Source organism: Oncorhynchus masou, chromosome 17 (assembly GCF_036934945.1).
Source record: "Oncorhynchus masou masou isolate Uvic2021 chromosome 17, UVic_Omas_1.1, whole genome shotgun sequence".
Classification (NCBI taxonomy): Eukaryota; Metazoa; Chordata; class Actinopteri; order Salmoniformes; family Salmonidae; genus Oncorhynchus; species Oncorhynchus masou.
Genome location: NC_088228.1, coordinates 13114671 through 13138973, shown reverse-complemented (window position 1 = coordinate 13138973; position 24303 = coordinate 13114671). Strand labels below are relative to the sequence as shown.

At 44.7% G+C, this 24303-nt stretch overlaps 1 protein-coding gene across 3 annotated transcripts; it reads left to right on the top strand.

The window, feature by feature from the left end:
* Positions 1-505: 505 nt before the first annotated feature.
* Positions 506-22618, top strand: LOC135558518 (dipeptidyl peptidase 9-like). Of its 3 annotated transcripts, none has more exons than XM_064992378.1 (21): positions 506-698; positions 2765-2855; positions 3089-3327; positions 3484-3596; positions 5571-5744; positions 6125-6293; positions 6420-6530; positions 6783-6911; positions 7564-7625; positions 7728-7828; positions 8121-8298; positions 8717-8876; positions 10554-10633; positions 10787-10939; positions 11745-11880; positions 15509-15654; positions 16630-16776; positions 18034-18186; positions 20199-20341; positions 20745-20856; positions 21184-22618. In XM_064992378.1, the coding sequence occupies exons 2-21, from the start codon at positions 2800-2802 to the stop codon at positions 21274-21276; spliced, it is 2655 nt and encodes an 884-aa protein (XP_064848450.1). In that variant the 5' UTR covers positions 506-698; positions 2765-2799; the 3' UTR covers positions 21277-22618. The 3 variants fall into 3 exon arrangements, with proteins under 3 accessions (XP_064848450.1, XP_064848449.1, XP_064848451.1); XM_064992377.1 differs by having other exon boundaries at positions 6122-6293; XM_064992379.1 differs by lacking the exon at positions 2765-2855 and having other exon boundaries at positions 6122-6293.
* The last annotated feature ends 1685 nt before the right edge of the window (positions 22619-24303 follow it).

The window sequence follows — 24303 nt, the reverse complement described above, 5'->3', positions numbered from 1 at the left end:
TGAAAGGGGTCTAATGACACTGAATTAATTTCGTTAATGTCTCAACACGTTGACTAAATTTGCATATACATGGCTACCACAAGGGTAAGCTCATATGTGAGGTCATCTATCACGTTTATTCAGATAAAATTACTGCCAAACAGTCACGTGTAATAAACGAACAAACACCCTAGATTGCTTCGCCACCTGAATCGTGAATGTCTAGTAAACTGGGACATTTCATTAAAGCAATTAAGACTTGACAGTCATTGATAGTGTTAATTGAACATTGCATCTACTGTTTTGGTTGAGGGGGGTTTATGGACGGACTGCATATTTTCCAATGCAATAATCTTGAATCATTTACAGTTTTGGCAACCTTTCCTGTCAGTACATGTTTACAGTATGTGTACAATTCTTTATATTCATAAATTGCCTCGTATCAAACACTCATTTCTGGTTAGGATTAATCAATGCGCAGCCGCTAGCGCAGCATCATCCTTGCGAACACAGCCGAAGAGGAGCGGTGCGACCCTGTAAAAGCGCCGAAGCATTATCCCCGGGTTCGAAGGTTCCTGGGTGTTCTCCTTCGTGATCTACGTTTATGTCTGCCTACATTCTGGGCCATGGACACAACCTTTAGCAGTAATAATATTAGTTTTTTAATACCTACCTAGTAAAGCAAATAATCGTTTGGAAAATAAGAAGTGGCTGGATTGGTAAGTATACGCTTCTGAACTCGATTCTGATAGTCGACTCCAATGACAGGCTTGCTAAGGACCCAGCTAGCTCATAGTGGCCAAGCTGGTATACCCGACAACTGTCACGAGAGAGCTGTCATGTTACAGTGTATCCTAGCTGGCAAACGTTGAGGTAATATGTAGTTAGATTAGCGCAATGTAACACTTACGCTATATTAGATATACAATTAAGCTAATCACGACACTGTTGCCAACTTGTACTGTTAGCTAGCTAAACTATATCCAGTTACAGTTGTGACCCCTTGATGAGAACAAAGATAGCTATGTCGTACGTACCGGTCATTAAATTATTTCCCCTATCCCCGGTTTCCTTTCCCAATTCTTTCTAGCTACCAACCTATCTGATAATGGTGGAATATCAGTTCATTTTATCATCAAAGGTTATGAATGGAATAGAAAATGTCAGTGACTTAGATCAGTCTGTAGTCAATGCAGGCAACGTGTGGATGACAAAAACGCGTTTGTCAGCTATCACTTCCTGTTTTCCAGACGCAGAAGTGATACTTCATACCTCTTCCTCTTCTGTATGGTGCAGTTTAGGCCTTCCGACCCCCCCAACATGTAACGTGTTGGTTTCATGAGCTGAAAAAAAAAATGCGAGGTGTTCCATACACACAGAAAGCTTATTTATCTCATTTGTTTACAGCCCCTGTTTAGTGAACATTTCTCAGTTGTCAAGTTAATCCATCCCCCTGACAGGTGTGGCATATGAAGAAGCTAATGGATCTTGTGCTGGGGACAATAAAAGGCCATTCTAAAATGTGCAGTTTTATAACACAACTCCACAGATATCTCTAAGTTTTGAGGGAGGGTGCAATTGGCATGCTGACTGTAGGAATTTCCACCAGAGCTGTTGCCAGAGAATTTCATGTCAATTTGTCTACCAATGTCGTTTTAGAGAATTTGGCAGTACATCCAACCGGCCTCACAACCGCCGACCACGTGTATGGCATCGTTTGGGAGAGCAGTTTGCTAATGTCAACATTGGGAACAGAGTGTCCATGGTGGAGGTGGAGTTATAGTATAGGCAGGCATAAGCTACAGACAACAAACAATTGCATTTTATCGTTGGCAAATGCACAGAGATACCGTGACGAGATCCAGAAGGCCCTTGTGAGGCCCATTTCTTTTAAAGTATCTGTGACCAAGAGATTCATATCTGTATTCCCAGTCAGGGGAAATCCATAGATGAGGGCTAAATTCATTTTTTGTTTAAATTGACAGATTTTCTCATATAAATTGTAACTCAGTAAAATCTTTGAAATTGTTGCTTTTATATTTCTGTTCAGTATAGAGCTATGACCAATTTGCATCTTCACCCTAGTCTCCCAGAGAGCTGTTTTGGAGCTATTGTCATAATGTTTACACACCCATCCACTCCTTCTGGAGCTTCAGTGTGACATTGTAAAGGCCAGGTTGAAGGGCCACGGCCCATAGGTTTGTTTGGACAATGGGCACCGAGCAGGCTATTGGTGATCAGATTCCCTTTAAATCCAGTGCTTGAATGTTTTCTTCACATCATCTGAAAGCAAATGAGTTCTCTGAAATTCCACCAACACAAAGAACGTCAATGGGGTCCTTGGCAACCGCCTTTACGCCTGCTCACTCCATACAGAGGGCAAACTTTGTTTTTACTGTCACTATGTTGGCTAAGGTTTCATGCATTCCTGTAGCATCAAACTATACAAGCAATGGAATGTGGACCATTCCTTATGCCTTTGCTATCTTCTATCACAGCTTAGATACATTTTAGTCCTTTAGCAGACGCTCTTATCCAGAGTGACTAGGGTTCCATGCCTTGCTCAAGGGCACATCAACAGATTCTTCTCCTAGTCGGCTCAGGAATTCAAACCAGCGAACTTTCGGTTACTGGACCAACGCCCTTAACCACTAGGCTACCTGCTGACTTAAATACCAAACCTTTACCGCATGCAGGATTGAATGAGAGAGATTTTATATGTAGGCGTTTTATTCAATGTATAAATAAGATTGATTAACCCTTTTATTTGAACGTTTAACTTTAGATTGCAGACTCTGGTTGAGGCTTCTTGGCCAGTGAATGCATAGAGTGAAGAAGGTCAAACTTGGAGACAAAACAGAAGGTTACTGGAAAAGGTATGGTGTCCGTGTGCGTTCCAATGACCTGTGTGTACCTTCTCTGCGGATAGGAGTGCTAGATAACCCATTGTATAGGCGTGCTAGATAACCCATTGTATAGGCCAATACATGTGTGGCTGTCTATCTATCTGTCTGTGTGCGTTTCCATACAAGATGCAAGTGCCATTGTTCGTGAGCATATAGATGACCAGCGGGTTGTCTATGTGTTTTTTTTCTGTTATCCCTCTCAGTTGTTTAGGAGGGGATATGACGGCGGTGGACGGGCTAACAGACAGCACAGAGGTGGTGGAGATGGAGGACGGTCCATCTCAGTTCTATGTGGAGAAGCACTCGTGGGGCGGCCTGCGTGACATCATCCACAGCAGCAGGAAGTACTCAGGAATGATCGCCAACAAAGCGCCCCATGACTTCCAGTTTGTGCAGAAAAACGATGAGTCAGGCCCCCACTCCCATCGACTGTACTACCTCGGTGAGCCAAGGCCATCTGCCACTGATGATCGTCACACTGGCTTACTCAGTGCTTCATTGAGTTACTCACGTTTCTCAAGTTGCAACACTGTTTTGCAAGTTGTACCTTGGCCTCTTAACTCATTTTCACTTCCGACCGTCTCTCTCTATCGATCAGGAATGCCTTATGGAAGTAGAGAGAACTCACTGCTCTACTCGGAAATCCCCAAGAAGATCCGGAAAGAGGCCCTCTTGGTGTTGTCGTGGAAACAGATGCTGGATCACTTCCAGGTGAATACCCCTTGAATTCTCTGTGTGTCACTGAAACCTAATGACCTCCGAACCTGGTGCCAAGGAAATCCTAATAAAATATGTTATAGTTATTATCCTCATAAGATTAAGATCTCAAGCTCTCTAACATTTTTTTTTACCGTGGTTTGTCAAATGTTCATAACAAGACCTGAAGCCAGGAGATGCGTAATAGGAAAGTGGAACGAGCATTTCTCACATATTCACAGACATTCATTCAGTCTCCAGACAGCGACAATTAAATTAACAGTTGAATAATCATTAAAGGTAGACTCAGCGAAATGACGCTGCCACGATCATCACCGCAGATATTGCGATGAGTGAGATGCAGACTTCGCTCGCACACAGTCACACACAGTATCTTCGCGTGTGCATGGGTTCGCTTCACTCTCTCAGATAACTGTCAGAAGGTGAATTCACCAATTTGTAAGTCGCTCTGGATAAGAGCGTCTGCTAAATGACTTAAATGTAAATGTAAATAACAAGCACACACATGCATACTGACGCCACACATTTTAAATTATTTATCCAAATCCACCAATCAAATGTACAAAAAAAGGATCCAAACATTTCAAAGGTCTCTGTATGCATGGCCCTCCAGGGTACAGAAAGCAGCTCCTTCTCCAAACAGCTAGGCTGCCCACGACAGCTGAAACAGAGCAGTATCTCGCCAATTGCTTCGCCCTAGTTTTTGTCAGGCTCGCAATCTGGAGGCCACACCAAGTCTGTGTATGTGCCAAATATCAGCGCCACCAGCTTCCACCTCCACCCGAGGCTGTCCCAAGTATGCCATGAGAGGCTGGTATTTAAAAAGCTTCTCAGCAAAGGTTTGCTCCATGTAGCCGTCCACTGAGCAGCCAATTTCCAAAATGAACGCCTCCCCCCACAACAACAATATCTGGTGTATTTGGCCCACAGGAAATCATCATCAACATCAAACCAGCTTCCTGTTACACAACAATGTTTATGCATGTGTGCTGTTGGTGAGACCACTTGTCTCACCTCTCTGGCTATCAGATCAACAATGCCATCATGACTAGCAATGTACAAATCCTTGTATGAACAGCAGCCATTCACATGGGCAATGGACTCCATTACATTTGACTCATGTAGAATACAAAATGGGTCATGGTTTGCAGGGTACCAGAGTGCTATATTATATTATGTTGGTACAACTTGCAGCCTCACCTTAACAGTGAAGGTGGGAATGTCCTTGCCGATGGCAGGATGGAATGGGAGACAGAGTGGTCAGCACAGTCCAGAGCAGTGAGTTTCTCCTGCAGCCTCAGGCCAGTCCAGCGTTGCAATAGCAACATCCGTCGGATACCAAGGAGTGTCGTCCTGGAAGTAGGATGAGATGTTCCATCATGGGTGACAGAAGCCTCCACAACAACACTGCGATCTGCCAAAGCTGCATCAGAGGCCGTCACTGGCTCAGTTTACATATTAGCCCGTCCGGTTGCTCAGGTTGTTGAGGTCCTGCCAGTCTCACCCGACTCCAAAGCCTGCAGCAGCGCGAGTGTCCAATTTTCCATTGGCCTTCCTCCTGAAGCCCAAGAAGTTGTCCTCAGTGTCCCTGGCCAGTGGAACCTTCTTCCTCCATAGGTCCAGAAGGAGGGAGGCTCTGGCCAACTGCCAAACTGCCACATCGTCACTGTTGAACACGTTCAACTAGTGAGTCAGTCTGGTAGCAATGTAAATGGACCAGTAAGTAAGCATTTCACTGTTAGTCTACACCTGTTGCCTACGAAGCATGTGACAAATACAATTTCATTTAATTTGATTTCAGGTACGGGACCAAATCAGCTGTGAAGTTTTTAGCCTCGCGCCTCAACGTTCTTAGTTGTTGCTGAAATTGACCCACTATGCTGTTTACTTTGTGCACCAACGTCATATCGCTGAGTCTACCTTTAAATCATTATGATGACAGCAAAATGACTTTCCCCTCACTACCAGGCCACGCCGCACCAGGGGGCCTATTCCCGGGAAGAGGAGCTCCTTAGGGAGCGGAAGCGCCTGGGAGCTTTTGGGATCACTTCCTATGACTACCACGCCCAGACCGGCCTGTTCCTCTTCCAGGCCAGCAACAGCCTCTTCTATTGTCAGGACGGGGGAAACAATGGCTTCATCGTGAGTCTTACCCCCCTTTATTCATTAAATGAACTTAGAAAGCCTTTCCTACATCTGCAATTGCCACTAAGTGAGTTACAGTAACTCTGCGTTATTGAATGTCATTTTAACATCCTATAGTTGATATGAGCATTGGTGCATGAACTGCACAGCACCCAACGCCACAGCGATGAATGGCTGTTGCTGTGTGTATGGTTGTGTCTTCAGGGTTGCATTCATTAAGGCACACTGTAGCAAAAAAAATGTTTATCAATGGAAAACGAAAACAAGCAGTTCTATTGGACAAGTTGAGGTCATCCCTGTTTGTCTGTTTTGTTCAGTTTAGTGCCTAATGAATACGACCATGTACACTAAGAGTGTGTTTCCTGGTTTAAAAGCAGTCTGCGCCCATTAAGCCGGTGGAGATTAAGACACAGTGCTCAGGGACCCGCATGGACCCCAAGATCTCCCCAGGACAGCCCAACTTCATTGCTTTCATCAACAACAACGACCTGTGGCTGGCTAACCTCAAGTCTGGGGAGGAGAGGAGACTCACCTTCTGTCATAAAGGTCAGAAGGGTCAGGGACTTTTGGAAGTTTGTGTACTGTAGTTGTATGGAATTGTTTACAGTCTCTATGCCATGTTGCTGACACTGCATGGATTTAATGAAATAAATGAATCTCTCCCTGGTTCAGGTCTGGATAATGTGAAGGAGGACCCCAAGTCTGCAGGCGTGGCCACGTTTGTGATACAGGAGGAGTTTGACCGCTTCACTGGCTACTGGTGGAGTCCCTCTGCCGTAGAGGGTGAGTAGGCACCTTCTGTCACGCCTTCCTTATGACTAGAGAAGGAACCATTTTCCATGTGAGAAATTGGTCTCTTCCTTAATCAAACCGTCAGTCAGTCATGCTTTGATGAACGTCGTACAGACTTTAACTTGCCCCAGACACACTGTCATCATGAAGCTGTGTCTGTTATGAATGCTAGCTGTTTCTGTATGCATTTTCAAGAGCATGTTATCAGTTCCGTCTGTCTAACCTGCTCTTCTCCTCTGTTAGACTCAGATGGGGGCAAAACTCTGTACCTGCTGTATGAAGAGGTGGATGAGACGGAGGTAGAGATCATTCATGTTCCCTCTCCAGCCTTGGAGGAGCGGAAGGCCGACGCCTACAGATACCCCCGCACAGGTGAGTCCCCCTGGCGCTGGTTGGGTCCCCCTGGCGCTGGTTGGGTCCCCCTGGCGCTGGTTGGGTCCCCCTGGCGCTGGTCGAGTCCCCCTGGCGCTGGTCGGGTCCCCCTGGCGTTGGTCGAGTCCCCCTGGCGTTGGTCGGGTCCCCCTGGCGCTGGTCGGGTCCCCCTGGCGCTGGTTGGGTCGGGTCCCCCTAGGCGCTGGTCGGGTCGGGTCCCCCTAGGCGCTGGTCGGGTAGGGTTGTATGTGCTTGTAGTGACATGTGTTTTGCCTGACGACTCAAACTGAATTCTTCCGCTGTTCTGTGACTGCCATCATTGAAGTTGTTTATGGTTGCGTCAAAATGAGGGGTGTTGTAGAAAACAAGGCGCCGCTTTACCCACGCGTGTTCTGGTTCTGGCCCAACCCATCCGTTTCTGGGACCAATCAGAACGTCAGGAATGTGTTTGTGTTCTAGAAATCGTTGGGGAGGTACTCAGATCCAGACTCATTGCAGAGAAGAAACTAACATCTGTGGTCGTGGTGTAGAGTTTGGCCGGAGCAAGGAGTTTGGGAAGCTAGGCAAATATACAGTATTAGCAATGACCTAATGAATTCATTTCAAGAGTAGACCACTAGAATTAACAAAAAAATATATATTTTTTTTGTAGGCAGTAAAAATCCTCAAACCACCCTGAAACTGGTTGAGATAAAGACTGACATACAAGGAAAAGTAAGTGGCAGCTGCTTTTGACTGCTCTCCATTTATTCTCTTATTTTGCTCTTGCTGCTCACTGTAGTGTTTACAAGGAGGTGTGTGTGTGTGTGTCTCCAGATCGTGAGCATTCAAGACAAGGAGCTAGTTCTCCCCTTCACCACCCTGTTCCCTGGGACGGAGTACATCTCCCGTGCAGGATGGACGACTGATGGCAAATAGTGAGTGTTACGACATGATGTTTCCCCAGGAAACACTGCTTTTGACCTGTCTCTGATGCTATTTGGCTTTCATTGGTGATGGTTAGGGACGGGAAAAGGTTGGTTGATTAGTTGTTAGTTGATTAATTGAATCAGTTGTTCTAGTGTTGAGCTCCAACACAGGTCTAGGACCTGGGTTGGTGTCCTCTGAGCTTGCGGAAACAATAAGGCATTAGTGATGTTGGATCTGTCATTATTGTACTGTGCGTATGATCCAGTCAGTGAGGGAATGTGTGTTTCGGTCTCCCCCAAGTGGTTGGGCAGTGCTGCTGGACCGCAGTCAGAGGAGGCTCCAGCTGGTGCTGCTGCCCCCGGCCCTCTTCATCCCCGTCACAGATGACCTGGCCCAGAGGCAGAAGAACCTGGAGGCCGTGCCCCATGACGTCCAGCCCTACATCGTCTACGAGGAGACCACCGACATCTGGATCAATGTGAGATAGGCAGGGCGGGGATAATATGGAAAATGACTACAAGTTAGGGAAAGGAGGGGCACTGACTTGTCATTCCTCATTTTAAACTCTCGAGCCTCGGTCTTTCATCCATCTGTACCTTATGAGAGAATTGTAGTTACCAGATATGTGCTTAGTATTATGTAGAATTAATCGTCAGACTGTAGATTTGGCTATCTGTCTCAAAAATAGAAGATTTAATGCTTCTTGGGAATTACTCTAATATTTAGCTGCATACAGTTTGGTTGTTGAATTCCCACTCATCTCACAGTCACTCTAGTGTAATAGTGATTTGAAGGGCTATATATTGACAGTGTGTATGTATGTTGACATATGTATTAGCATGGAAGAATCAGGCCACAACAAACTAACAACAACCATGTTTTTCTGTTGTCCACAGGTTCATGATATTTTCTATCCATTCGTTCAAACGTCAGAGGATGAGTTCTCTTTCATATGGGTGAATGAATCCAAAACGGGCTTCAGCCATCTGTACAAAATCACATCAGCATTGCATCCAGACCTCTACCAATGGTCAGGAAGCTACAAATACATAGAAGGTAATTCCGTTGCTGTCATTAACCAGGTTTTTCATAATAAGACCCACGTCGGGCCTGATGGAAAAAGCAAATTTGCTAAATCTCGGTCCCCCCAAAAATACACTTCACAAGGCGGGATAAGTTTATTGGTTAAATAGATTGTGACAATTGTAAAACTGGGGAATATTAGGTGACCATGATGGTTTGAGGGCCAGATTGAGAATTTAGCCAGGATATCAGGGTTAACACCCCTACTCTTACGATAAGTGTCATGGGATCTTTAATGACCTCAGAGAGTCAGGACACCCGTTTAACGTCCCAGCCGAAAGACGGCACCCTACACAGGGCAGTGTCCCCAATCACTGCCCTGGGGGATTAGGATATTTTTTAGACCAGAGGAAAGAGTGCTTCCTACTGGCACTCCAACACCACTTCCTGCAGCATCTGGTCTCCCATCCAGGGACTGACCAGGACCAACCCTGCTTAGCTTCATTAGCAAGCCAGCAGTGGTATGCTGCTGGCAATAATTAATTGCACATATCTGATGTCCCAGGTCTAAATCAGTCCCTGATTTTAGAGGGGAACAATGAAACAAAGCAGTGGAACTAGCTTCCAGGTCCAGAGTTGAGTTTGAGGGATATAGAAGGTATTATTTGAATTCTGGTGACATGCCATTATCAAATAATAATGATCTTGCTGTTATCTATAATCTCATCATACAACCTACCCTGTCCACTTTATCAGTGACCTGTTGTCTAGAGCACATGCTCCAAAACCAGATGGAGAACGTTTGAGTGACAAAACCATCATTAGACTTAAATTGGTTTCCATTTTCAACTTTGTTTTTTTTGCCCCCGTTTTCTCACCAATTTCTTGATTACGATCTTGTCTCATCGCTGCAACTCCCGTACGGACTCAGGAGAGGCGAAGGTCAAGAGCTGTGCGTCCTCCGAAACACAACCCAACCAAGCCGCACTGATTCTTGACACAATGCCAACTTAACCCAGAAGCCAGCCGCACCAATGTGTCGGAGGAAACACCATGCGACCATGTCAGTGTGCACTGCGCCCAAGCCCGCCACAGGGGTCACTAGTGCGCGATGGGACAAGGACCCCTAACCCGGCCGTGACAGAGCCCCGACCCGGTCGTGACAGAGCCCCAACCCGGATGATGCTGGGCCAATGGTGCGCCGCCCCAGGGACTCCTGGTCACGGCCGGTTATGACACTACAACCCCAGGCTGTAGTGACGCCTCAACACTGCAATGCAGTGCCTTAGACCGCTGCGCCACTCGAGAGGCCCCGGGCCTGGACACGGACACGGACATTTTAAGTGCTTTTTATGTGCATTACATCATCCCACACAGCTTTTTATCTACAGCCAGTCAGTTTGATGGAAACACCTCTGGGGATTTTAGAATATTCACATGAAATTCTGTCGCAAATTTGGATGGAAACCTGTCTATCGTCATGTTTTGTGTGACAGCACAAACAGATCTGGGATTCAGGCTTTGTCCTTCCTTCCTTGAGCTAATCACTGATCTGTATGTGTCGTGATTTAATGAAGGTGAGATATTGATTGAACTTTGAACAATCTGTAGTTGCCATCCAGGCGTCACATTACTGCACTGTAAGTCTGGCTAATGTAATAAAAGTTGTCAAAATATCATCTCTAATCTCTATGGTATTTTCCTCTGCAGGAGACTTTAAATGTGCAATCAAGGAGGAGGTGACTCTCACCAGTGGGGAGTGGGAGGTTTTGGCCAGGCATGGCTCCAAGGTAGGATATTCAGTCAGTCAGATTAAAACCCTTATTGTCAGAGTGCATTATAAAATATCTTTATAATAGACTTTTGTGTGTGCTTACGCTATTGTAAGTTTATAATGCATGTTCTGCCATCAATATAAATATAATCTGTGATTCTCTCTGTAGATCTGGGTGAATGAGGCCTCTAAGCTGGTGTACTTCCAGGGCACTAGAGACACTCCCCTGGAGCACCACCTCTATGTGGTCAGCTATCAGTCCCCAGGGGACGTGGTCAGACTCAGCAAGCCTGGCTTCTCCCACAGCTGCTCTGTAAGCAAGGTATGGACTCACTCAACCAATAGGATTGCCTGGCTGCCAAGCCCCCCTCTGGCAACCCCTGTAATTCCAAATCTTACCCCAAAAATGTATTCTTGTAATCGGGCTACAGGGATTGATTGAATATATATATATGACCCTCTGTCACCTGTCATTGCATTCACAAGCTCTCCTGTGGCCATTTTGCCAAACAACATGACTGCAGTAGGTAGTACCAACGAACACTGTAACATCCTGGCATTCTGCTCTCAGTTAGACACACTGCACTCAATCATCCCCTCCCCACGCTTCATGAGACCACACCACATAAGTACCTTAGGGAGGTACAGCTAATCTCTTCCCTATGAGAAGCCTGGTTACATCAGGCAGTGTTGTGGAACTCTGCCCATGTCATGCTGTTTAACCATCTGGTCATTCAGCGTCACAGTGTGCCTGTGTGAGAGGATATTGATGGATGTTACTACAATGTTACAGGGACTTGCCTTAGCTGTTAACAGATTGGGCAGAGTAGACATGGCCTGTTGTGTGGGCATCTGGACCCTCTGTGAGGTGGAGTTATCCAGGGAGGTGGTTCTAAACCTGATGGTCTCAGATCTGTTGTGATTTTTCAGGTATACCTTTAACATTGTACGGTGAGAGACAAAGCTGGCTTGAAATCAGGGCCCCGTGACATTCTGTCTCCGATGTGAAGATTAATTCACAGCTGTTCATCTCTGTCTCCTTCTCTCACCCCTTATCATTGTATCTCCCCTTTCTATCCGTCTTTCTCTCTCTATATTCTTTACTCTCCCTCTCTTTTTCTCCACAGAACTTTGATATGTTTGTCAGCCACTACAGTAACGTGAGCACTCCCCCCTGTCTCCACGTCTACAAGCTGACTGGCCCCGAGGGAGACCCTCTCCACATGGTGCCTGAGTTCTGGGCCAGCATGATGGAAGCCCCAGGTAAGGAAGAGAGGAGGGTTTATATCATTACTTTAAAAGTGCCACATACATTTTTGGGAATCACAGATTACCCCTTTAAAGATGTATCCTTTCTTCCTTGAGGCAATCACTGTATAGGTGTAAACTGTACCATGGGACTCTCAATGACTCATTCCAGGGCCAGGTTTCCTGATAGCAATGGAATTTAGGCTTCTGAGAGTTTTAACCATGCATCTTTGCTACAACGGCTGAAGATGTAACATGTGTTTCCAGTGGTGTAAAGTACTTAAGTAAAATACTTTAAAGTACTACTTAAGTATTTTTGTTTATTATTTATTTAACCTTTAACTAGGCAAGTCGGTTAAGAACAAATTCTTATTTGCAATGACTGCCTACCAAAAGGCAAAAGGCCTCCAGCGGGGACGGGGGCTGGGATTAAAAATAAAATACAAATATGGACAAAACACACATCACTACATCACCACAACATCACATAGAGACATAAGACAACAACATAGCGTGACAGCAACACATGAAAACACAGCATGGTAGCAACACAACATGGTACAAACATGATTGGGCACAGACAACAGGACAAAGGACAAGAAGGTAGAGACAACAATACATCACGCGACGCAGCCATAACTGTCAGTAAGAGTGTCCATGACTGACTTTTTGAATGAAGAGATTAAGATAGAACTGTCCAGTTTGAGTGTTTGTTGCAGCTTGTTCCAGTTGCTAGATGCCTCAAACTGAAAAGAGGAGCGACCCAGGGATGTTTGTGTGCTTCGGGAACCTTTAACAGAATGTGACTGGCAGAACCAGTGTTGTATGTGGAGGATGAGGGCTGCAGTAGATATCTCAGATAGGGGGGAGTGAGGCCTAAGAAGGTTTTTATAAATAAGCATCAACCAGTGGGACTTGCGACAGGTTTACTGAGATGACCAGTTTACAGAGGATTATAGAGTGCAGTGATGTGTCCTATAAGGAGCATTGGTGGTAAATCTGATGGCCGAATGGTAAAGAACATCTAGCTGCTCGAGAACACCCTTACCTGCCAATCTATAAATGACGTCTCTATAGTCTACCATGGGTAGGATGGTCATCTGAATCAGGGTTAGTTTGGCAGCTTGGTATCTGTACTGGGGTTCCACTTTACTATTAAAATTTTTGACAACTTTTACTTCACTGCATACCGGAAAGGAAATAATGTACTTTTTACTCCATACATTTTCCCTGACACCCAAAAGTACTTGTTACGTTTTGAATGCTTAGCAGAACAGGGAAATTGTCTCATTCACGCACTTATCAAGAGAACATCCCATGTCATCTCTACTGCCTCTGATCTGGTGGACTCACTAAACACATGCTTCGTTTGTAAATGATGTGTGAGTGTTGGAGGGGCACAACTTTCACTGGGGATGGGGGACTTGCAACATTTTGAAATTGCACCTGTACCTCTGGCTATCAGTAAACAATTTGCAATAAGAAAATTGTGCCTTGTGGTTTGCTTAATAAGCAATTGGAAATTATTTGAACTTTTACGGCGCACCATTGGCCCAGCGTCGTCCGGGTTTGGCCGGGGTATAAGAATTTGTTCTAAACTGACTTGCCTAGTTTAAATAAAGGTTAAATAAAATTTTCATTGCGGACGTTACACATCAGGAAATATATTGAGGCAAAAATTACAGACAGTAGCGTACAAATAGCTAATTAATACCCAATTTAATTAAGTAACATGAAATGTTTTTCAATATCATTCAGATATATAGGTCTATGTAGCCTATATCCTTCAGATATATAGGTCTTTGTAGCCTATATCCTTCAGATATATAGGTCTTCGTAGCCTATATCCTTCAGATATATAGGTCTATGTGGCCTATATCCTTCAGATATATAGGTCTATGTGGCCTATATCCTTCAGATATATAGGTCTATGTGGCCTATATCCTTCAGATATATAGGTCTATGTGGCCTATATCCTTCAGATATATAGGTCTTCGTAGCCTATATCCTTCAGATATATAGGTCTTCGTAGCCTATATCCTTCAGATAAATAGGTCTTCGTAGCCTATATCCTTCAGATATATAGGTCTATGTGGCCTATATCCTTCAGATATATAGGTCTATGTGGCCTATATCCTTCAGATATATAGGTCTATGTGGCCTATATCCTTCAGATATATAGGTCTATGTGGCCTATATCCTTCAGATATATAGGTCTTCGTAGCCTATATCCTTCAGATATATAGGTCTATGTGGCCTATATCCTTCAGATATATAGGTCTATGTAGCCTATATCCTTCAGATATATAGGTCTATGTGGCCTATATCCTTCAGATAAATAGGTCTTCGTAGCCTATATCCTTCAGATATATAGGTCTATGTGGCCTATATCCTTCAGATATATAGGTCTATGTAGCCTATATCCTTCAGATATATAGGTCTATGTAGCCTATATCCTTCAGATATATAGGTCTATGTAGCCTATACTGTATATGTATCTTTTTAATACAGTTTTCATTGGAAGCGTCTTTATATCCTTTGCTTGTTATGCAAAGAAAAGGGCAAGTTTGTAGTCACTGTTAATATCGAGGGTCACAGAAAAGGCAGATAATACATGTTGATTTTGTGTTTAGCAGAGATCTTCTTTGTATAAATTGATGCTGGAGGGCAAAAAAGCAGCTAACGCCGTACTTAGCTGTTCTACGAGTGGTCGGACGCAGTCATTAAATAACAAGCAACTACGCTCCTACGAAGGTTCTGACGATGAACGTAGCCTTAAGACGCTTTTGGGAATCTGGTCCCTGTTGTGTAAGAGCCGTGATTTACTTCCGAGGAGGAATGGAGTCAATCAATGCTGCCGTAAAAACACACAGTAAGACCATATCATGCTTTGATATTAGACTGCCCTTTACTTAGTCACTTCTCTGAGTTACCCATCCCAACTGACTCACTATTGAATTGCTTTATAAGCCAGATATCTAACAACATCAGGTCATCGGTCAGTGTGTTTCATAGTGACTGTTGCACCATAGGTAAACCAAGCTAAATCCAGAACTTATTAAATAATCACATTGATCTATTTTGGAGTACGATTTTGTACATGTTGCGTAGTTAAGAGATTTGTATTGGCTAAGTGAAATGTCATGGAAAATGTCAAGGCTGGCTATCTTTTGTATTTTATGAACAAAACGATCAATCGAGATAGCTACCGTCCTGTAGGTTCACACTCCAACCCTGTTCCTGGAGAGCTACCCTCCTGTAGATATTCACTCCAACCCTGTTCCTGGAGAGCTACCCTCCTGTAGGTATTCACTCCAAACTTCATGTAGCACACTGGATTCTAATAATTAGCTGGTTGATAAGCTGAATAAGGTCAGTTACATCTGGGGTTAGAGGGAAAACCTACAGGGAGATAGCTCAGGAACACGGTTGGAGGGAAAACCTACAGGGAGATAGCTCAGGAACACGGTTGGAGGGAAAACCTACAGGGAGATAGCTCAGGAACACGGTTGGAGGGAAAACCTACAGGGAGATAGCTCAGGAACACGGTTGGAGGGAAAACCTACAGGGAGATAGCTCTACAGGAACACGGTTGGGGAGCCATAATCTTGTTTTTCTGTGTGTATCTTTGTGTGTACTCCAGGTTGCCCAGGAGACTACAAATCTCCGGAGATCTTTGACTTCCCAGGAAAGTCAGGCTTCCAGCTCTATGGAATGGTGTACAAGCCTCACAACCTCCAGCCTGGCAGGAAGCATCCCACAGTCCTCTTTGTCTACGGTGGCCCGCAGGTTTGTGGCTTCTCTCAGACATTACAATTTTGTTATCTGATCAGGAATTCCTTATAGAAATCCAATCAGATCTGTGAGCATCGAAGGGGTAGGAACTAAGGGGAAGGAGTCTGGGTTTTGTCTTGAAGGGATACAGCATTTGTCAAAATTGACTTTTCATAGCAGGTTAGGAGAACTTATGCTGCAGGTTATGATAATGAAAGTAGTAAGTTAAGAGCATTAGGTTAAGGTCAGGAAAAGGGTTAGGGTTAGCTAAAATGTAGACATTGCCAGGGGCTGAAATGGAATTGTTCCTGTATGACCTGTTTGTAACTAGCAATCGTAGCCAATACTTTCCCTAGAAATAACCATACCAAGTTCTGTCACCTTGTTTTTCACGTACAGTAGCAAGATGTGTACAATGCTGAAGTCCTGTAGTCTCTATAGGGCTGACCCAAACCGTACGGGGATGTCTAAAATATATATATATTTTTTAAATGATCCTTTCTAGGATTGTTCCAACAACTGTGGTGTATGCGTAATCAGGCTAGCCCAGTACAGCTCCGCTCGGCCCTGCTAGGCTCGGCCTGCTAGGCTCGGCCCTGCTCCGCTCGGCCCTGCTCCGCTCGGCACTGCTAGGCTCGGCCCTGCTAGGCTCGGCCCTGCTAGGCTCGGCCCTGCTAGGCTCGGCCCTGCTAGGCTCGGCCCTGCTCGGCTCGGCCCTGCTAGGCTCGGCCCTGCTCCGCTCGGCCCTGCTCCGCTCGGCACTGCTAGGCTCGGCCCTGCTAGGCTCGGCCCTGCTAGGCTCGGCCCTGCTAGGCTCGGCCCTGCTAGGCTCGGCCCTGCTCCGCTCGGCCCTGCTCCGCTCGGCCCTGCTCGGCTCGGCCCTGCTCGGCTCGGCCCTGCTAGGCTCGGCCCTGCTCCGCTCGGCCCTGCTCCGCTCGGCCCTGCTAGGCTCGGCTCAGTGGTGTGAAAAGGGTATGTGTGTGCCCACAGGTCCAGTTGGTGAATAACACCTTCAAGGGGATGAAGTACCTGCGTCTCAACACCCTGGCCTCTCTGGGATACGCTGTGGTGGTCATCGACGGGAGAGGCTCCTGTCAGAGAGGCCTGAAGTTTGAAGGGGCTCTGAAAAACAAAATGGTAGGATTGGTCAAAAGCCAACCCATATCTTGCTTTTTTAAATTTGTATAAATGGTTCCAATCCAAATTGTTCCATATTGTTGTGTACAAGCATTAAAGCTGTAACCCTTAATGGTGAAACTGCAACGTGCGTTTATGATATTACAGCAACAAGAAAGTTAGTTTAAACAACCATCGGATGTCATTGCACGCATGATAAAGATCACAATATATACTGGCATTTTATTGAATTTTTTTTTTTTTACCCTGCTGCACCACGCTCTTCAGCTCAGCAACAAAAACAATAACGGTGGTCGGGCAGCCAGGGGCGCCGTGTCCCCATGCTGCGGATTCAATCTTTAAGGTACCCGTGTTCTACTACTGTAGACGCAGACATGGCAAATTGAACTGTGCCAACAAAGGCTGTTCTTGCTGTGCAGGTTCATTAAATCACATTGGATCACCATATACAGTGTGCAGGCCCCCTTTTTCCTGTTAATAATACCTTCTGCTATTTATTAATGGAACAGCACCTGTGACTCTCTCACGCATCTTTCATCTAGACCAGGTGTTCTTGAACTTGAGACCCAAATGAGAAATTGATTGTCCCCCCGTGACCCAAGTTAAGAAGAAAATGTGTGATTAAAGATGTATTCTCATAAATATGTGAATTTGACTCCTCTGGGTATGTCACTGTGACTAATGTCCTCCTCTCTGTGTGTGTGTTACCAGGGCCAGGTGGAGATTAATGCCCTCCTCTCTCTGTGTGTGTTACCAGTGCCAGGTGGAGACTAATGCCCTCCTCTATCTGTGTGTGTTACCAGGGCCAGGTGGAGACTAATGCCCTCCTCTCTCTGTGTGTTACCAGGGCCAGGTGGAGACTAATGCCCTCCTCTCTCTGTGTGTGTTACCAGGGCCAGGTGGAGACTAATGCCCTCCTCTCTCTGTGTGTTACCAGGGCCAGGTGGAGACTAATGCCCTCCTCTCTCTGTGTGTGTTACCAGGGCCAGGTGGAGACTAATGCCCTCCTCTCTCTCGTGTGTGTTACCAGGGCCAGGTGGAGACTAATGCCCTCCTCTCTCTCTGTGTGTGTTACCAGGGCCAGGTGGAGACTAATGCCCTCCTCTCTCTCTGTACCAGGGCCAGGTGGAGACTAATGCCCTCCTATCTCTGTGTGTGTTACCAGGGCCAGGTGGAGACTAATGCCCTCCTCTCTCTGTGTGTTACCAGGGCCAGGTGGAGACTAATGCCCTCCTCTCTCTCTCTCTGTGTTACCAGGGCCAGGTGGAGATTGAAGACCAGGTGGAGGGGCTGCAGTACGTGTCAGAGAGGTTCAACTTTGTGGACCTGAGTCGCGTGGCCATCCACGGCTGGTCCTACGGAGGCTTCCTCTCCCTCATGGGCATCATCCAGAGACCCAACGTCTTCAAGGTGAGAGGAACTACACTAAAATACACAATTCCAATCCCAAATCACTTGATGATCTGAGTAGATTCGATACCACATTGCCCTCTGATTGGCTAGGGGAGATTTTCCCATATTGCTTAGACCTATTTAAACATTTCAGATCTCCAGGACTGGGTAGGGATCTGAAGAGACTTCATTGGACTAGAACCATCTTGGATTGCGTTTTATTCTAGAAAGTGTAATCACATCTCATTTACAATGGAGATTAGACTGAATGTAGTTGATTATAGATTGGCCTATTGGTGAGGATAGCTTTGATTTATTTATCAGATATGACATTCTGTATGGATGTAGTTTTCCCATTAGGCCTCATGGTGTTGATGTTGGGTCACACGTCATTCCACACTGCAGTTCTCATAGTGCCTGTCCTTAGTACTGCTTTACAAAGCACACTGGCAAAAATCAACAAATGTATTGTTTTTTAACCCATCTATGGAGCAGTTTAGGGTTATGTGTCATATGTGTCATGCTCAAGGGCACGTCAGCAGATTAGTTTTTTCTCTCCCCCTTGTCAGCCTGGGTATTCAAACATCAACCTTTTGGTTACTGGCTCAATGCTCTAACCGCTAGGCTACCTGCCCCCTCTCACCAGCATCATATATACCAGCATATCTCTCACCAGCATCATATATATACCAGCATATCTCTCACCAGCATCATATATATACCAGCATATCTCTCACCAGCATCATATATATATACCAGCATATCTCTCACCAGCATCATATATATACCAGCATATCTCTCACCAGCATCATAAATACCAGCATATCTCTCACCAGCATCATATATACCAGCATATCTCTCATCAGCATATCTCTCACCAGCATCATATATACCAGCATATCTCTCACCAGCATCATATATACCAGCATATCTCTCACCAGCATCATATATATACCAGCATATCTCTCATCAGCATATCTCTCACCAGCATCATATATACCAGCATATCTCTCACCAGCATCATATATACCAGCATATCTCTCACCAGCATCTCTCTCACAGCATCATATATACCAGCATCTCTCTCACAGCATCATTTATACCAGCATATCACTCACCAGCATCATATATACCAGCATATCTCTCACCAGCATCATATATAGCAGCATATCTCTCACCAGCATCATATATACCAGCATATCTCTCACCAGCATATCTCTCACCAGCATCATATATAGCAGCATATCTCTCACCAGCATCATATATACCAGCATATCTCTCACCAGCATATCTCTCACCAGCATCATATATACCAGCATATCTCTCACCAGCATCATATATACCAGCATATCTCGAACCAGCATCTCTCTCACAGCATCATATATACCAGCATCTCTCTCACAGCATCATTTATACCAGCATATCACTCACCAGCATCATATATACCAGCATATCTCTCACCAGCATCATATATAGCAGCATATCTCTCACCAGCATCATATATACCAGCATATCTCTCACCAGCATATCTCTCACCAGCATCATATATAGCAGCATATCTCTCACCAGCATCATATATACCAGCATATCTCTCACCAGCATCATATATACCAGCATATCTCTCACCAGCATCATATATACCAGCATATCTCTCACCAGCATCATATATACCAGCATATCTCTCACCAGCATCATATATACCAGCATCATATATACCAGCATATCTCTCACCAGCATCATATATACCAGCATATCTCTCAGTAGCAGCAGCGGTACCAGGGGGCGTATTCAGTATGTATAGTACTGCTCGACAGAAAAAGGGCTTCATTGAACCATTAAATAGCAGAAGTTTAGACATGCCACACAATCAATGTATGCCACCACCCTGCTATACTGAACAAATTCCCACCGGCATCCATCTTCTGAAAAGTAGTTTGATCTGTCATGTTGCGCTAAAATGTAGAAAATGAACACCTGCTGAAGTGTGATTGTACAATACATCTGACATGTCCTTTTGTGTTCCTTTTCAGGTGGCCATAGCGGGCGCTCCCGTGACGGTGTGGATGGCGTACGACACGGGTTACACAGAGCGTTACATGGATACACCTGATAACAACCAACAGGGCTACGAGGAGGGCTCCGTGGCGCTGCATGTGGACAAGCTGCCCAGCGAGTCAGTCCCATACTGTTTACTGCACTCTATACACTTGAACCAATCTAAGAAATAAGAATGGCCAACTTCTATATTTATATATTGTACTGTAGATGAAGGTAACAATGTTGTGGTCAGTTCTATTCCATTTTATTAATCATTGTTGAATAAAAACAGGCATTGGTTTTGAGCAACAAAAATACTACTTATTTGTATTTTGGATGTTTCTCAGCTCAAATTTCAAGGACAGATTGAAAGTTATTGAGTTTCACCATAAACATTTCTATATGTATAATACATAAACAGGATATGCTTACTGTAGTGTAGTATTAAAAAAAAGGGACGAATATGAAAATTGAACCTGTTTTATTTTCATGTGGTTTCTATTGTCTGTTTCCGTCCCTTTGAAACCCTCTCCACCCAGGCCAAACCGCTTGCTGATTTTACACGGATTCCTTGATGAGAATGTTCACTTTTTCCACACCAACTTCCTGGTGTCACAAATAATCCGCGCTGGAAAGCCATATCAGCTACAGGCTAGTATATTTATGTGCTGTTGACATTTCTAAATCTGTGTTAAAGGCATGTTATGGGTAACAATGTCCCATCTATTGATATATACGTTTCCCCAACATGGACATTGTTGTACAATTAGAGAGAAGCACTGCTTGTCTGTCCCATGTGGTGTCAGTGGGACCCAGAAGGGGGCTGCTATCTTAGCCAAGACTTTAATGGACAACTCTTTCATTTGAATTGGTTTCAGGGAATATTGTTTTTAGAAAATTGCAAATTGTAGTCACATGTACCATATAGTGTATACTGAAGCAGGAATTAGTGGTTGATTTTCCTCTGTTGTTTTGCAGGTCTACCCCAATGAGCGACACAGTATTCGCTGCCCTGAGTCAGGAGAACACTATGAGATCATGCTTCTGCACTTTCTACAACAATACCTCTGAAAGTCACCCCCCTCTACCCCATTCTGAAACCAACTGTATACCTCCCCCGAAACCTCCTCAACCCAGGCATAAAGACCTCTCTGTAGCCACACCCAACTACTTCCAACTTTACCATGAACTGGTGATCTCACTCAATTATACCTCCACCTGTCTCGGTTGCTTGCTATCTCTCTCTCTCTCTCTGTTCTATTCTTCCGTTCTCTCGTCCCTGCACCTAAGGAGATCCAAGGCAGGGTTGTGAAGTTTCACCTCGGACCGTGGAGTGAAAGGGGATATACATTATCTGGAGGCTGTCTCAATCTCTCTCCCTCTCCACCTCAGACCGTGGAGTGAAAGGGGATATACATTATCTGGAGGCTGTCTCAATCTCTCTCCCTCTCCACCTCAGACCGTGGAGTGAAAGGGGATATACATTATCTGGAGGCTGTCTCAATCTCTCCCTCTCTCCACCTCAGACCGTGGAGTGAAAGGGGATATACATTATCTGGAGGCTGTCTCAATCTCTCCCTCTCTCCCCCTCTCCCTCTCTCCCTCGGACCGTGGAGTGAAAGGGGATATACATTATCTGGAGGCTGTCTCAATCTCTCTCCCCCTCTCCCTCTCCACCTCAGACCGTGGAGTGAAAGGGGATATACATTATCTGGAGGCTGTCTCAATCTCTCCCTCTCTCCCTCTCTCCCTCGGACCGTGGAGTGAAAGGGGATATACATTATCTGGAGGCTGTCTCAATCTCTCCCTCTCTCCCCCTCTCCCTCTCTCCCTCGGACCGTGGAGTGAAAGGGGATATACATTATCTGGAGGCTGTCTCAATCTCTCTCTAATTGTCTTCCCTTTTTCTGGATTGTTTTGCCAAATGTTTTTCTTTTTCCTCCATTTTATTCACTCAAGTCAGTGGTAGGATCGGGGTTCCTCAAACTAAATGGAATCTATATACACACACACACACACACACACACACACACACACACACGCAGCATATTGGAGTTGGTGTAATGGCTAGAGGAAGAAACCCTGCCTTTACTTGCATTCATTAACTATTTTAAGTGTGTAATGTTAAAAGAAAATATTTTTATGGATTCTTATTCTTTTATAATGAGTGTCAAATGAAGTCGCTCATTGACATAATACAGTCATTTTCTCTCCTCACATTGCAGTGCTCACGGTGTCGGCTTGCCTTCTGAAGACATACCATGTATGCCAAAGTACTTCTTGACTTGATCGTGCTGGTATTTCCTTTTTTACGGCAATTACGATACGAGTACGAGCAGCCAAGTCTTAAACAGCTTTGTACCACCTGAATAAAATGTATACGTGATGAAGAATAAATACATGTATGATGAAATCTCTTTAATTTTATAATTTATCACAGATTAACACAAACAAGGATGTATGGATGGATCTATGCATATATGGATGGATAGACCATAATGATGAACCAAGATGTTGAGACTGTTTCAATGTCTCAAATTGTACATGATGTACAAGATCAGTGTCATGGTCAACTACAATGTGATTCATATGTTAACACAGGGAATATCCTATGTGTGCAATCTCAGGGCTAGTAATCTTTCCATGTGAATTGATATTCCTCTATGACCCTCCTGGTTCTTTGGAGATGGGAAGACCTCTCATGTCCCTTTTGACCAATCACATCAGATCTTTTTCGAAGCTGATCTGACCAATTTGTGAAGAAAAAAAGATCAGAATTGGGCTACCTGTCTAAACGAGGCCTCTATTCCTCTACTCATTGAGTCCTCCAGCAGGTGCAGAGGGTTGATGTGCTATCCACCATAGAATTTAATAGGGTCTCTATGCCAGAGCCATATGTTACGAAATGATGTCAATACATTGCTCTGCTCTACGCTATCCACATTCCCTGCGGGGAACGGTTGCCATGGATACCAACGATGTGATGCTGCCATTTCATAGAGGAGTTCGCTGGAAGCAAGTGTGCTTGGAAGTGATTGATGTTACCGAGGAGCCTCTGTAGGCTCTGCTGCATGAGGCTTTTAGTAGCCATTTTGAGCACGTTAGTGATGCAGCTGGGAATGGGAACTCAACCTTTATTAGTGACGTTGAATTGTATCATTTTTTAAAATATCAAATCAAAGTAACCGTTTACCCTTTGGCTACCTTAAATTGATAAAAACCACAACATATTTCATTTGACATCCTCTGAAAAATGCACCTCACTGTCTTTTCCATGTGTGTGTAGACCCTACAGAAAGTGAATTATGGCCCTTCAAAGTCAGCATAATAGCCTGAGTGTCACAGGAAGATAATGATCAATTGGCTCAAATCACACAGGCACCGAGGCAGTATGTCATTCGCCCTCAGAACAAGATTGAATAAGGAAAACTGAGCATTTGATATAGGTCGATCACAAACAGTAGAACATTGGATGTTCCTTCCTGTCCTTCACTCTCTCTGAAGGTGTTCTGAAACACATTAGCAGTAAGCCTGACCAGATTCCTTGGTGTGAGTAAGCTGGACCAAGCTCGCTGTAAGATGACTTCTAATTCTGGGGAATATGAGAGGTCCACGTGCATGGTGCCTCCAGGTAACTGCTGCTTTAACACTTGGCTCAGTCTCAACCCTGGCCTGCCTAGAGAGAGTTTGCATCCCTCAGGTATTCCTGTAAAGTGAATTGGTGAAATATTATGTTTCGTCGCTGTGGTGGAAAAATGGGGAATGCAAATCAAGAGCCAGGGCGTGTCATTACTTTTCACCATGATGGATTGGCTTCAGTACTGAAGGCTTGATAACATGAAGAAATATATAACTTGGTAATATGCAAATCATTGAAATGGGGACAAATAGCACACATTGATTTGATAATCATGTTCGAACTCAGTTGTATCAGCAAATTTCCGGTCAATACAATTAAATGGAAGAACCCTTACTCAGCCATACTATACGACATCAAACAGAAACAGTGGATGCAGAAAGTATTCATACCCCTGGACTTATATCAACAAAATTATGTTACAGCCTGAATTCAAAATTGATTTTTTTTTGTTTTAAGTA

Excerpts from the sequence above, each read along its gene's own strand:
- LOC135558518 (XM_064992377.1), top strand. The coding sequence starts at position 2,800 with ATGCATAGAGTGAAGAAGGTCAAACTTGGAGACAAAACAGAAGGTTAC. Across the intron at positions 3,328-3,483 it reads CCATCGACTGTACTACCTCG|GAATGCCTTATGGAAGTAGA; the intron begins GTGAGCCAAGGC and ends TCTATCGATCAG. Across the intron at positions 6,531-6,782 it reads GAGTCCCTCTGCCGTAGAGG|ACTCAGATGGGGGCAAAACT; the intron begins GTGAGTAGGCAC and ends CTCCTCTGTTAG.